This window comes from Xiphophorus hellerii, chromosome 16 (genome assembly GCF_003331165.1).
Source record: "Xiphophorus hellerii strain 12219 chromosome 16, Xiphophorus_hellerii-4.1, whole genome shotgun sequence".
NCBI classification, from domain to species: domain Eukaryota; kingdom Metazoa; phylum Chordata; class Actinopteri; order Cyprinodontiformes; family Poeciliidae; genus Xiphophorus; species Xiphophorus hellerii.
The window spans coordinates 13,257,085-13,269,744 of NC_045687.1; the positions used below are offsets into that span (position 1 = coordinate 13,257,085).

A 12,660-nucleotide genomic window follows, 5' to 3' on the forward strand; every position below is an offset into this window, starting at 1 on the left:
GACTGAGACTTCAGAATCAATATAACCTTTGCTTTTGAATTTTATTTGTATGAAGTGATTTATATTATGCTAAAATGATTTATTACATTTCTTAAAACAACTGAACTGAAGAGTAATATCTTAACAGGGAATCCAGTTTCTTTTGGAAAATGATCTTCTCCAGAACACCCCTGAGGACATCGCACAGTTCCTCTACAAAGGCGAAGGGCTCAACAAAACAGTCATTGGGGACTACTTAGGGGAACGGTAACCTCTCCAGTTTTCCCTCTGCTTTCTTTTTACCTTCCTTTTCTCTCTTCCTGTCTTTCTGTGAGCTCTGCTTGCCTGTGCTCTGACCCAACCAGAAATCTCCTGGAAGTCAGTAGCCTGAATTTATGAAGCAGAGCTGTCACAGGAGGCAGTGCAACAAAAAAAAAAGAGAGAGAGAGAGAGAAAAAATCTGGGCGGACATGTGGTTTTTATCTGAAAGATTTTGGGGCCGGGGTAGAGCTGTCAAAATACAGATGCAATAGTGTCTCGGTTAGACAGCTCAACAGTTTTGGAGCTAAAATAGGTTCTGCATCCTGGCTGCCGCATTCGACTTTCCTCTAAGAGTCCCAAAATGCACTACTAGTGTTTATCTCAATTTTCCCTAGCAGTTTAAAGTAAATATAGCTTTCTTTTTCTTTTTACAGGGATGACTTTAATATCAAGGTCCTTCAGGCATTTGTGGAGCTTCATGAATTTGCAGACCTCAACCTTGTTCAAGCCTTAAGGTGAGATATACAATACTAAAAAACACTGGGTCTCACTTTAATTTGATCTTTCTATTATGTGTCAGATCTCAGCATATAATGTATCATCCTTTACCAGTAGAAGTTATCAGTACAGCAGTTTAATACTGTCAAACCTTATAACTATATTCACAACCTTAGTATTTACTCCTGGATAAAAAGGTGACTTTTTTATTACTACAACTTGTGGATTATTTGTAAATATTGCTTTTTGGGGACAGCGCTGGTGGGATGATGGTACACAGCCACATGTATAAAATCTCCACGTTTTCATACACGAATGTTGTACCGTCTGGCACTAGGAACATCATTCTAGTGAAGCAATGAAATAAAGTATAAAGACAGATAATTTGAAAAAGATCAAAATAAAAAGATGTAGCTTTTTAGAGAATTTTTAAGTCTTGCCACAAACTTTTTAATTGAATTCACGCCTGGAGGCTCAAGTCTTTGGCAAGCTCTAATCAGTTTTCTTACTGGAAAATACACAGTTTAAGTACATCAATGTTCCCATCATTATCACCATCATCGTATTTTACCATAGCAATGGTGTTGAACTTCTTAACATTCCTGCCAAAAATCCTGAGTAGCTTTTTAAACATTCACAACAGCATTGTTACCTTATCTTCTTATTCTTCTTGGACGTCCTCCTCTTCTTTTCCTGTTAGAGTCTAATAGAAGAAGGTCTAATAATTAGACCAAATCCTGTGCTGGCTGGTACCAGATTTGAGCTAAAAATCCAATATAAATTTTGCATCAAAACAATGTGATGAGATCATCATGTTTCTGTTTTCTGCTGTTGCAGGCAGTTTCTGTGGAGTTTCAGACTTCCTGGTGAAGCCCAGAAGATCGATCGCATGATGGAGGCGTTTGCCTCCAGGTACTGCCAGTGCAATCCTGGTGTCTTCCAGTCCACAGGTACACACACACACACACACCCACACACACACACCCACACACGCACCTCCACACACACAGCAGCATTGTCATGACTCAGTCTGGATGGATTACTTGAGCCAGAAAGACCTCTGCAAACTCAAATCAATTATTTTGACTGTTTTGTTCCCAGTAAACTGCCAGACCTGGATCTGAAATATAAATTTTACTGTGGCCGAAGCAAATCTTTAATTTTTTCACAAAGATAAACGTTCACTCTCAGAAAAGAAGATTAGTATTTCAGTCTCTATATAAAGTTCACTTCCTCAGGCATAAATTTACACTTCTCAAAATTTCAGCTAAAGTTAACATGTTGAAATTTCCCCCTGTCCTCTGTGTAATCAGCATCTGTGTCTCCAGCGGTTATAGCAATATTGATCTCTGCTCAATGGCGGTCATTAGTACAGTCTTGTCTCGTTGCATCCTGTATGGAGCCTCCTGTGTTCAGGTGGCAGCTCAGGTCATCACTATTGAAGCAGCGACACACCCTGACTAAGTTATTGGCCATTTCCTGAGAACGGGTTGTGCAGTGTTATAAATCAAAGTGGAGAGGATGTTGACTGGGGCTGGTAGTGTGTGGATGTATGAGGTCCAGGATGGTGAGTAGGAGTTATGATCGTGGATATGTGTGTGTTTGTGCAAAAAAGATTGGAGGGAAAGTTGTGTCAACAAAACTAAGCCCTTTTTGCTGATTATACTTCGATTTTTATTTCACATATCTCCCAATCAATTATTAAAAAAAAGGTTAGTTGTAGGTTTTACTCACAAATCTCAGTCAGGTCACTCTGGTTCTTGTTTAAAACAGTTGCTTGTTTTGACAGAGTGGACTGTGCAAATGAGGTACATCTGCCTCTTCATTTTCATCTTAACTATGCTGCTGTAATTTAGAAATTTAAAGAAAAGCATACAATTTGCACAGAAATATAGACACAGTATGTCTAGGTTGATTCATTAGCTACTGAAGGGGCTGCTAGCCCCCTTGTGGTGTTTAAATGGACAGAACTGACTCAAGTATCAGCAAGAACCACATTTACTAAGCTGTTAGTAGCTGTACTGATGCAAAATCAGGGACAGGAATGAAATAAACACAACTATAACTGAATCTCTTTTAGCTGTTTGAGTTTACCTCCAATCTAATGTTAGCATTGCAGCTCAGCTAACTGCTACAGGAAGTTAGAAAAAATTCCAAAACCTAAATCTAAAACTATATATATCGATAACTGTCATTTGGCAAACATTTAAACAGACAATTATTGTAATAAATTAGCTTAGTAGTTTTTGCTATTGATGTTTTGAAGCGATGAAAAGTCCTCCAGCCTTGACTACTTTGCAAAAGGATTCTGCCATCATGAACATGTACTTAAGTAACACCATATGCTGGGAATTAGTATGTATTATGTCAAGAATAACCCCGTCCAAAGGCAGGACAAATGTGTCAAACTGTCCAATTTCCTCCACAGACACTTGCTACGTCCTCTCATTTGCCATTATTATGCTGAACACCAGCCTTCACAATCCCAACGTCCGAGACAAGCCCCCGGTGGAGCGCTTCATTTCCATGAACAGGGGGATCAATGAGGGAGGAGATCTCCCCGAGGAGCTACTCAGGGTAAGAATGGTGACTTATTTAGTTTGAATGTCTGGAAAGATTGAGCCCTGCACTGCAAATCACTGCGCTGGTGAATGCAAGAAGTGTTACTCTTTGTTTTTCTTTATCTTTCTTTAATTGTTTGTTTTTAAATATAGAATTTATGAAAAGCAACAGAAAGAATTGACTCTTGACAACAATTCATTTTAGGTTAAACTTAATCCACTTGTTTCATTCAACTGTTTTATTGAAGATAGTGGATTAAAAGTGTTAAAGATGTTTTTAAAAAAGTTCATTTTCATCATTAACCTAGCTTGTCAGAGTTGTGTTTTAATAAGCTAAATCGGATGTAAAATATGTTTTCCCTTTTCTTTTCTAGAATCTCTACGACAGCATTAAGAGTGAACCTTTTAAGATCCCAGAGGATGATGGGAACGACCTGACGCACACGTTCTTCAACCCAGACAGAGAAGGATGGCTGCTTAAATTAGGTTAGTGTGAGTCTCCCTCTGTTCAGCTGTGGGGAGAGTGTAAGACATCCTGGATGAATTAATGTGTTTACTCTTGCATTTTTATTTGCCTTACAGCTGGGGATTTTTTTTCCTGACAAAAGCTTAAACTGGAAAGTGTTGTCACGCAAGGTGGAAGTGAAGTGTTTCGGTACACAGACCAAATAGTAGCAAGAGCTTCTTTTTTTTTTAGTAAATGTCCTCTGAAGGGTAAACAATCAGAATAACACTAAGACTGAAACAGAAATGGAAACCTTATAAAGGTTTCATGTTATTATGAGCACTGGGCAATAAAATATTTATTTTATGGAGACAAAAAAAGTTTTAAAATTCAATAATGGATAAAATGGATAAAACCAACACTCATGGCTCAAAGGCAGTATGTTGGGGCCCAATTATTCAAGCATTTTTACAAGATGATAAAGACCTACCAGTATACACTTACTAGTGTTATTTTCTCTATTTTTATTGCCTCTCTCTAGTTCCACTTGATCCTGTGTTTGTGAAGCTAAAAGAAAAAGTTTCATAAATGTGATGTTTTGCTTTGAACATTGTAAATTTAATGGGTAGGGTTTCAGCTATGCTTTCCCCAATACCTTTGCAATGCCTTTCAGCTTTCTTCAAATTGAAAGGCATTGCAAAGGTCAAAAAGCATGTAAGGTCAAATTTACCAAAGTATTTGTGGGGCTACTTAAACATGAGCATTTTCCTAATTCTGAAACAAAATGCTTCTTAAATAGTTTCGGTGAGTAAACGCAGTCTCTCTGTGAAGACACAGTTAACCTTAATATGGAAAAAAACATCCTGTACATCCTGTATTTAAGACATTAGAGTATTTTTGTCAACTATAGTCTTCCCTAAAGCAAAGAGCTGCGTGTTTAACATAGATTATCCAGAAAAAAACATTTCTTCTACTGAAAGCTGGATTTATTGTAGGTCAGGAAAAGAAAAGACTGCGCTGCTGGCTTTACAATTGGGTCAGGAGTGCCACAGAAGGTGAACTCATTTTCAAATGAATAATTCCCAGAAAATTATAACAACAACTGCAGAAACAGAAACTGAGAGTTGAGTTCACTCAGGGACACCACACTGATTTATTTATGCGCAAGTAATTAGGTAACATCTGTATCTGATCACAAGGGTCTGCCAGTTTGTGTACACCCATGTACCATAAAGATTTTTGGAAACCTGATGTCTGTCGGTGCCTAAAGAGACAATAAAGTATCATTTAAAAGGTGCTGCTTAACACATAAAAATGACAACAGGTACTGTAGATCAAGATGGGAAAAAACAGGCTTCTTGCTTTGAAGAAATCCCATGACAGAAATTTGGTATTTCTCCTTCTATATCAACATACAAAATGTTCTTCCTTTGTGATAAAGACTGATAAACCTGTGCATCATCACCCTCTGCAGTAACAGTGAAAGCTATAGACCTGAGTATCTATTTTTGGTTTAACTGACCCATAAATGGTGTGAAAACATAAGTGTGCAAAACAGCAAAGGCCCAACAGAGCTTGCTTAAGCGGACATGAGGAAGTATGTTGAGGCAAATATTGCATGTAGTCAGAGTAAAATCATGATTTTAAGTAACATCTAAATAACATTCTTAACATTCCTCCCGCTTCTCCATCATCCTACTAAATAATGAGTTCTTTGAAACCTATTTACTACCTTACTAGTGGTATATTGTTATTGGTGTCACATCATTTAACAATTCTGTTGCTTTTGAAGGCATCCTAATGCCTTTAAGGAAGATAATTGAGATTTTGTGTGTAAAGGAACCCTTATTCCATGTAACCTTTTGCCATTTCCTGCTTTATAGCTTCATGTGTTTCTAATTTAGAGTTCACTTCATCACCTAATGGTAACCCCAGGGGTTACTACATTCTTAAATTACATAACTAATTATACATCTGTTATTTAACACCGAGTTTTATAACCAAATATAAAGAATGTTTAATGGCCGGCATGCAGTTTTCTCCTGGGCTAAGGAGCAGATTCACTGCAGGTGGTTTGGTTTATGACCCCATTCACACACCTGGCTTTGACCTGCACATTCCTCTAACTCTGTGTAACGTCTCAGTGGTCTCATCTAGCTGGTGAGTGCAAATTCGTAGTGTCCCAGTGTGGCTCATAGGCCTAACATGATTACATTATGGTACGGCTCCCCCCTGGAGCCTTTTCCCTGTGCCAGCTTTGATAATGATACTTCTAATTTAACTGTCTAAAAATAAACCCTGGAGGATGCAGAGGAATAAATGCCTTTATTTTTTTTGCTAAGTATATCTCAGTGCAGAGCGGAAATTTGTCCATGCTAATTCAACAGCCAGAGTCTATTGATATGTAAGGGAGTGGAGAGGTTTTGTAATTATGTGTAGCCCTGCGGAGACTACCAGGATGCTGCAGTGAAATCTAGAAAGTTTAGGCAATGCAACCACAGTTAAAGGAGGCCCAAAACCGTGATTTGTGTTTCATGCAAAAGGCGCAATTATGCATGAACTGAGAAGACACTAGAATCCTGATATTAGAGCCTCCTTTTTGCTCCTACTTTAAATTTCTACAGCTGCTGCTAGAGGCTTAACTTGCTTGCAAACCTACATTTATTTTTACTCTTCTTTTGTGTCTTTTTTTTTCTGCTGAAAATTAACACATGAAGTGGCAAACTTACTCTGGGGTTTTGGTTGCTTTTGCTGATGTGTTTGTGTTGGGGTTTGAACCTCAAGGGGATTTTTCCTAACGCCAGGTTGGGTCCGCATCAACCTCTTGCGATCCCTCAAGAAAGAAAAACAAGTAACAAATACGCAAAGTCGGTAACAATTTAACAGGTGTGTGAGTCATTGTTTGACTAAGCTTGAAGCTTGGAGAGATCACGGTTGTAGATTGTAATCGTAAAATAAACAAGCCAGCATAAAATCTTCTGAAAGTCAAAGTGAACTTTCTTCTTATCATTGGATAACAGTTCAGTTTCTATTCCATAGTGATAGTTAAACATATCACCTCACTGACACACTGATAGACACAACTCTAAACCTCTAACAAAAATAGCTTTGTTTGTTGTTTATAGGTAGTAAATAATTATCAACCTTATTGATAATTATGTCTGATTTTAGCCTGGAGTTATTAGCAACTTTCCTGAGCACAAATCTTTAATTTAGTTTCAAAGACATCAATTCTTATTCTCCTTACATAAGGGGACATGACTTCTAGATGTTTATGTGGCATATTATATATTTATAACACTGAAAGGAGAATGTTCCATTAAAGAAATTAACTCATTTTTAGTATTAATATAACTATAAGAAAGAATAGGAGAAGCTGTGGGGGTGTAGATCATTAGAGCGCCACATATTCTGCTCTTTGTCCTGACGGGGAGACAGCCAGTCTGTCACTAGTACCATTGTGTCACTTCCCGTTTCCTCTGTCTCTTCCTGTCAGGGGGGAGAGTGAAAACCTGGAAGAGAAGGTGGTTCATCCTGACGGACAACTGCCTCTACTACTTCGAATACACAACAGTGAGTCTTCCTCCAAGAACGTTATTTATTAAAGGGAGTTCAATCATCTCCTGTTAGAAGAAGCAGAACAAGTAACTGAATTACAATTTTCCACTTACAGTTTGTTGCCAAAGTATTTAACTTCTTTGTACTGTCACGTGATATCCACATTTTCAGTTAATTTCAGAGATACTTAATTAATCCCAAAGGGAAATGAAATGTTAATGCACCTCATAAAATTTCTTTCTTAACAATGCATGCTCTTACATGCATTACCAGACTTCTCCAGAACCAAAAAGCAGGTAGTTCACCTGTTTCATTAAGGTGTGTTACAGCAGGGACTCGTTCATAATTTGTAGGCTGTTGGCTTTAAAGGACTAGAGTTTTACTTTTTATGGAAAATAAGGATTCTATAATAATGTAGAGGAAATTCCAGGTTTAAATCTTAGTAATTATTGCTAATATAATTTTGCTCACTCATTAATTGCTTGATATCACCCTACTGTACCAACAAAAATTTTAATAAGCGGCTGTATGTGCAGCATCAGCAATGTCCTCTCCGTACTCCGGTATTATCCTTCAGCATACTATCATTATATCCTGTCCTCTGTCTGACTGCTGGAAATACGCATTATCCGCTTCAACATCTGAGCCGTGAGGACAAGTGGAGGACAGAACATGAGGTGGATTTCAAAGTTAATGGACCATGTCAAACTGAATTTCTTCTAACCCTCTTGATTTTTAATGTGATTTTTACAAAATTATGTGTGCCCTTTCTTTTTCCCCCTTTTCAGTTTGTGAACTTCGACTATTGATTCTTCATAAATTTTACTTGCTATTCACTTGTTTGTTTAATCTTGTCTCGTTTTTGCCCTCCTAAAGGACAAAGAGCCTCGTGGGATCATCCCACTGGAGAACCTCAGCATCAGGGAAGTGGAAGAGCCCAGAAAACCTGTGAGTCTTTCCTCAGTAGAGACCACAATCTGTGTTTGCATGTCTGTCTCACAGTGGTACACAAAAATATTACTAGGCAAAAAGCTAATCATTTGCTCTTTTCTGTTCCACCAGAACTGCTTTGAGTTATACAACCCTAATCACAAAGGCCAGGTGATCAAAGCTTGCAAGACTGAGGCAGACGGACGTGTTGTCGAGGGCAACCATGTGGTATACAGGATATCAGCACCCACTCCTGAGGAGAAGGAGGAGTGGATTAAATCCATCAAGTAAGTTTCTTTCCGATAATATTGGGATAATCTACCATGAAAACATATTTGGTCTTTACACCAATAAATGTTGATTTCATCGGCCCTGGCCACTGTGGTTATTGGGTTTACTCGACTGAATAAACAACGTTTTCTGTCAGAAATGTCATACTTTAAAGAGAGATAAGATATGTGTCAACGTTTTTATGGTTTCATATGTGATAGACATTTCAGTTTAATTTTCAGGTTTGACCTTTTTCTGAGTTTCTGCTACAAAATCCTTATCTTGTTTTATGAATGGTTAATTTCTCTGAGAATGGTTTGCATTTGATGCGTTTTTCAGCCATTTCATCTAGCACTAGGTGGGATCAAGAAAGGAGGATTCAAGGAATATTAATGCTTTTGCATTGTATTCCTTCCACAGTTTAGACAGGCAGTCATTGACCTAAATACTGACTGCTGTGTAATTGCTTCTACTGAAGATGGTGAAGTCAAAAGCAGTTTGCTCAGCTGAACAGAGCACCTTTTGTGCTGTAATATTCTGCAATTCCTCATCCACCGTGTACATACCATTACAACCTATTCACTCTGGAAATGATGAAGGGATAAGTGACTTTGTATGGCACATAGGGGGGAGCCAGCAAAGCAGCTCCGAAATGGGTTTGATGCATTCGCAGCCTCTGAGGGTAACGAACCACATCTTCACCAGAGGGGTACACAAGACTCTGGTCCTGGGGAGATGAAAGGCTTTTTATGGAAATCATCATTAATTTTTTTTCCCCCCAGTTTTCTAAGAAGATGTGATTGCCAAGGAAGCACACTCTGCTTGTACTGAGTCACAAGCATTTAGATCCAGATCATGTTGAAACAAATAGTCAATTTCTTCAGCTTTGACATTTCTTTAGATGCATTGGGTTTCCAAGGACACAAATGCCTGTTGTGGGGTGGAGGGTGACAATTGGTCAGGGTTGCCTTGCATGTGCTTGATCACTCCACAGTGGAGTAATTGTTTCATTAGAAATGACAATAAGCATTATGAATCCGGGGCATGGTCATGGTTTGCAGCATACTTGTTGGTGCTGTGGAGTTACAAAGGCTATCAGCGATAAGCTCAATGGGGGGTTTAGCCTCTTCTTGCTGCTGGTGCTAACAGGATTTAGCAGCCGTGAAACTGGGCTCCTGAGCAGAGCCCAACTGGCTTCCTGACTAACTCTTGTTTGACGCTGCCTTTCCGTCATCGCTCTTTATGAAAGAAAGAAAAAACTCAGTAATCTTGAGCACAATTGTTTGCCCTCCAATGAGGCCAAAAAACCTGTGGGGGAGCAAGAGTGAATGTGTGGGATTGTATGTTTTACTGCGTTCCTGGCAGAGTTCTGGAACAGGGAACTCTTAAGAGGTTCTTCCAAATTGGAGTAAGAAGAAAAAAAATAACTCTGGATGGGGAGGGAGCTCATCTTCTGAAACCATGGAAACCTAACTACGTCACTGCGCAAACTTTTTTTTCCCCCCCCCCTTTTTATGATCTGGTTAAGGCAGGGGTCTGCATAAATGTGTCCCATTTCCATATCAAAGATGTTTGAGACCCTTCTATCATGTGGCGTTGTTTGTTTGATTGCTGTCCTTTGATTGGCTTCTCCAGGGCAAGCATTAGCAGGGACCCCTTCTACGACATGCTGGCCACCAGGAAGAGGCGCATCGCCAACAAGAAGTGAAGAGAGACAATCAAGTCAAGCTCCAAAGTGCTCCATGTTCCTCTCTTTTGGTTCATGAAGACACAAATGGCATGGCGCTAAGCTGGTTCACTTGTGAAACTGAAGACCTGAAGACAAACCTGGACACTCTATAAGTGAGGGGAACATATAAATCTCTACATATAAATCTCTACTGTAATGTAGAAACCAGTTGAACCAGCCTGTTTGCATCCTCTTCATCTCATTTACCGCCCCCTACTCATATCAAAACATGTTTTAGTTGCCCCCTAAAGCACAACTGCCATGTTTCAGGTGCACATGCATGTATGTGGCTTATTATAAAGAACTATGTATGTGTTTTGTATGTGTGTGCAGCAGTGTGCATGTTAAGTTTGTTTGCATACAGTGTGAAAGTATTTCCTCCACTGTGCTTTAAAAAAAAAGTTGTTGAAGCTAAAAACCAGAGTTCAGGTGGATGGCCATCAACACCGAGGTTAGAAGAATAGACAGGAGGAGGAAACAGATGGACGCTTTTAAGGGATGGTGGTTGTGGTTCAGTCAAACCACAGCTGGACCGCGGCGTCATCTCATTCTGGTGCTGAGCTCGTCTCTCCTGGTGCCCTGCTCAGAGAAGCCTCAAAAAAGGTGTCAAAGTATAGACTATGTTCTTTTCTTTGGGAGCAGAGACTTGAAATGTGCATACTTTGTTATATTTTGATTTAGTAATGGTGCTTTTATATGAGACTTCAAAACGTAGCCCTTTCAGATCTGAAGTTGTAATCCTTATTCCCCAATCAGACTTTTGGACACCAGCTTTTTGTTTTAACATCATTGGAAAACGTGATGCACTACGTTCCCACATTGCCTTCAAACACATTTATCACTATAGATACATAATTTGATGTCAACATAAGCCAGGCTGTCAGATATTTTGAACATTTTGAAAATACAGGCTCTTCAGCTCTCACATGTCATGTAAAAGGCACCTTTGAAGATTCAGATCAACTGTGATTCAATGACCCAATAATGACATTGCACATACTCATGTTACATTATGTAGCAGGATGACCTTCTGAAGATCTTGAGGATTTTAGAATGAAAGAGAAACGTAGGAATTTAATCTGTCTGATTAATTCAACTAATTATAGCCAAGATGGTGACTTCAGGGAGAAGTGATGTTTCTACTGTTGCTGGTTTTCACACAACATAAAACAAGAGTCCGTCAAAATAAGCACAGATACCTCGAAGGTACAATAGGGATATACAAAGATATACAAAATCTTGCATATTCCCTCAAGTTGATCCCCAGGTTTAAAAAATGACAGACTACATCATGCCAAGATCTGAAATAGTGCAAAAGTAGCATTAAATGATTGGTTTCAAAACTGTTACAACCTTCTTTTACACTGTCCCTGTAGTCTACAAGCTTTATAATGAGATCCTAGAAAAGTATCATAGACCTGCCACTTTAGAAACACCTATTCTACTTTATTACTCCACTCGATTGCAGCACCGAAAACTTGCATTTAACTTACCTGGCTCATGCTTTGAAGACAAATTATAATCAACAATACCTGGCAATAGCTGGTGCTAAAATATATCAAGAGATCTGATTTCTGGGGTATCTTAAAGATTATGATTTCAAAAGCGCTTTCATTTTCAGAAAGCCATTTTGGTCTAAAAGAAGGGTTTGTTTTTCTCTCTGCAGCAGCCCAGTTGGTACCAGTCCAATTAAGCTCTTTCCAGTTTTTTTTTTCTCTACTGCTCATGTTGGTGAAGGTTAGTGTATTGTTGTGATCCTGTTTGCATTTGATCCTTGCTTGCTTTTGTGTTGCTTTAAGATTTTCTACTTAAAAATCAGCTATCATTTTTTGTATTTATTTTTATTCGTGAAATGATTTTATTATTACTTCCTGTAAATCTTAAATAACGTATGCCTAAGTTATGTATGTGTATATATATTGTATAGGTTTTAGTGTCTTTGTTGTAGTATGCACACTAACATTTTTGCATCTTGCTAAAGTTTGGGATCTTCTTGGCAAAAGCCTTAAACAATCATTTGATTTAAAAAAATGATAGAAGTAATGAAGAAAATCTAGGTCAACTGTGACAAAGCTGTTTAAAAGCCATGACTAATGAGAAAAAGATTGTTATATTTATAAAAATGGAAAAGGTTATAGTGAATATGATGTTTCATGTTATGGATGATGATTATATAGTTGATAAAGATGTCAAAAAACACAAATAGTTTTGTATGTGATTGTAAAATAAAAATGTAGGCCTTGTGAAATAAGGGCATAATTTTATCTTCTGCAGCCCTATGTGGGCATGTGGTCGCATTAATTTTTATAATCTCTGTAAGAGCTGTTTGGTCACGTTGTACATTACATGTATCTACATAAAGTATACATAAAGCTTGGGATATTCATTATTGACGCTCGTCTTGACCTACTTCTTTGCATAAATGAGCT

At 38.3% G+C, this 12,660-nt stretch overlaps 1 protein-coding gene across 1 annotated transcript in view; it reads left to right on the forward strand.

Moving 5' to 3' along the window:
* Window positions 1-12,624, forward strand: part of cyth3b (cytohesin 3b) — a 34,018-nt gene extending 21,394 nt beyond the window's left edge. The window contains exons 5-13 of the mRNA XM_032587094.1: window positions 128-246; window positions 675-755; window positions 1,576-1,688; window positions 3,167-3,315; window positions 3,674-3,785; window positions 7,241-7,317; window positions 8,179-8,250; window positions 8,365-8,519; window positions 10,138-12,624. Of these exons, the coding sequence (XP_032442985.1) occupies window positions 128-246; window positions 675-755; window positions 1,576-1,688; window positions 3,167-3,315; window positions 3,674-3,785; window positions 7,241-7,317; window positions 8,179-8,250; window positions 8,365-8,519; window positions 10,138-10,210 (951 nt within the window). The 3' untranslated portion in view covers window positions 10,211-12,624. The remainder of the gene's footprint in view (window positions 1-127; window positions 247-674; window positions 756-1,575; window positions 1,689-3,166; window positions 3,316-3,673; window positions 3,786-7,240; window positions 7,318-8,178; window positions 8,251-8,364; window positions 8,520-10,137) is intronic.
* The last annotated feature ends 36 nt before the right edge of the window (window positions 12,625-12,660 follow it).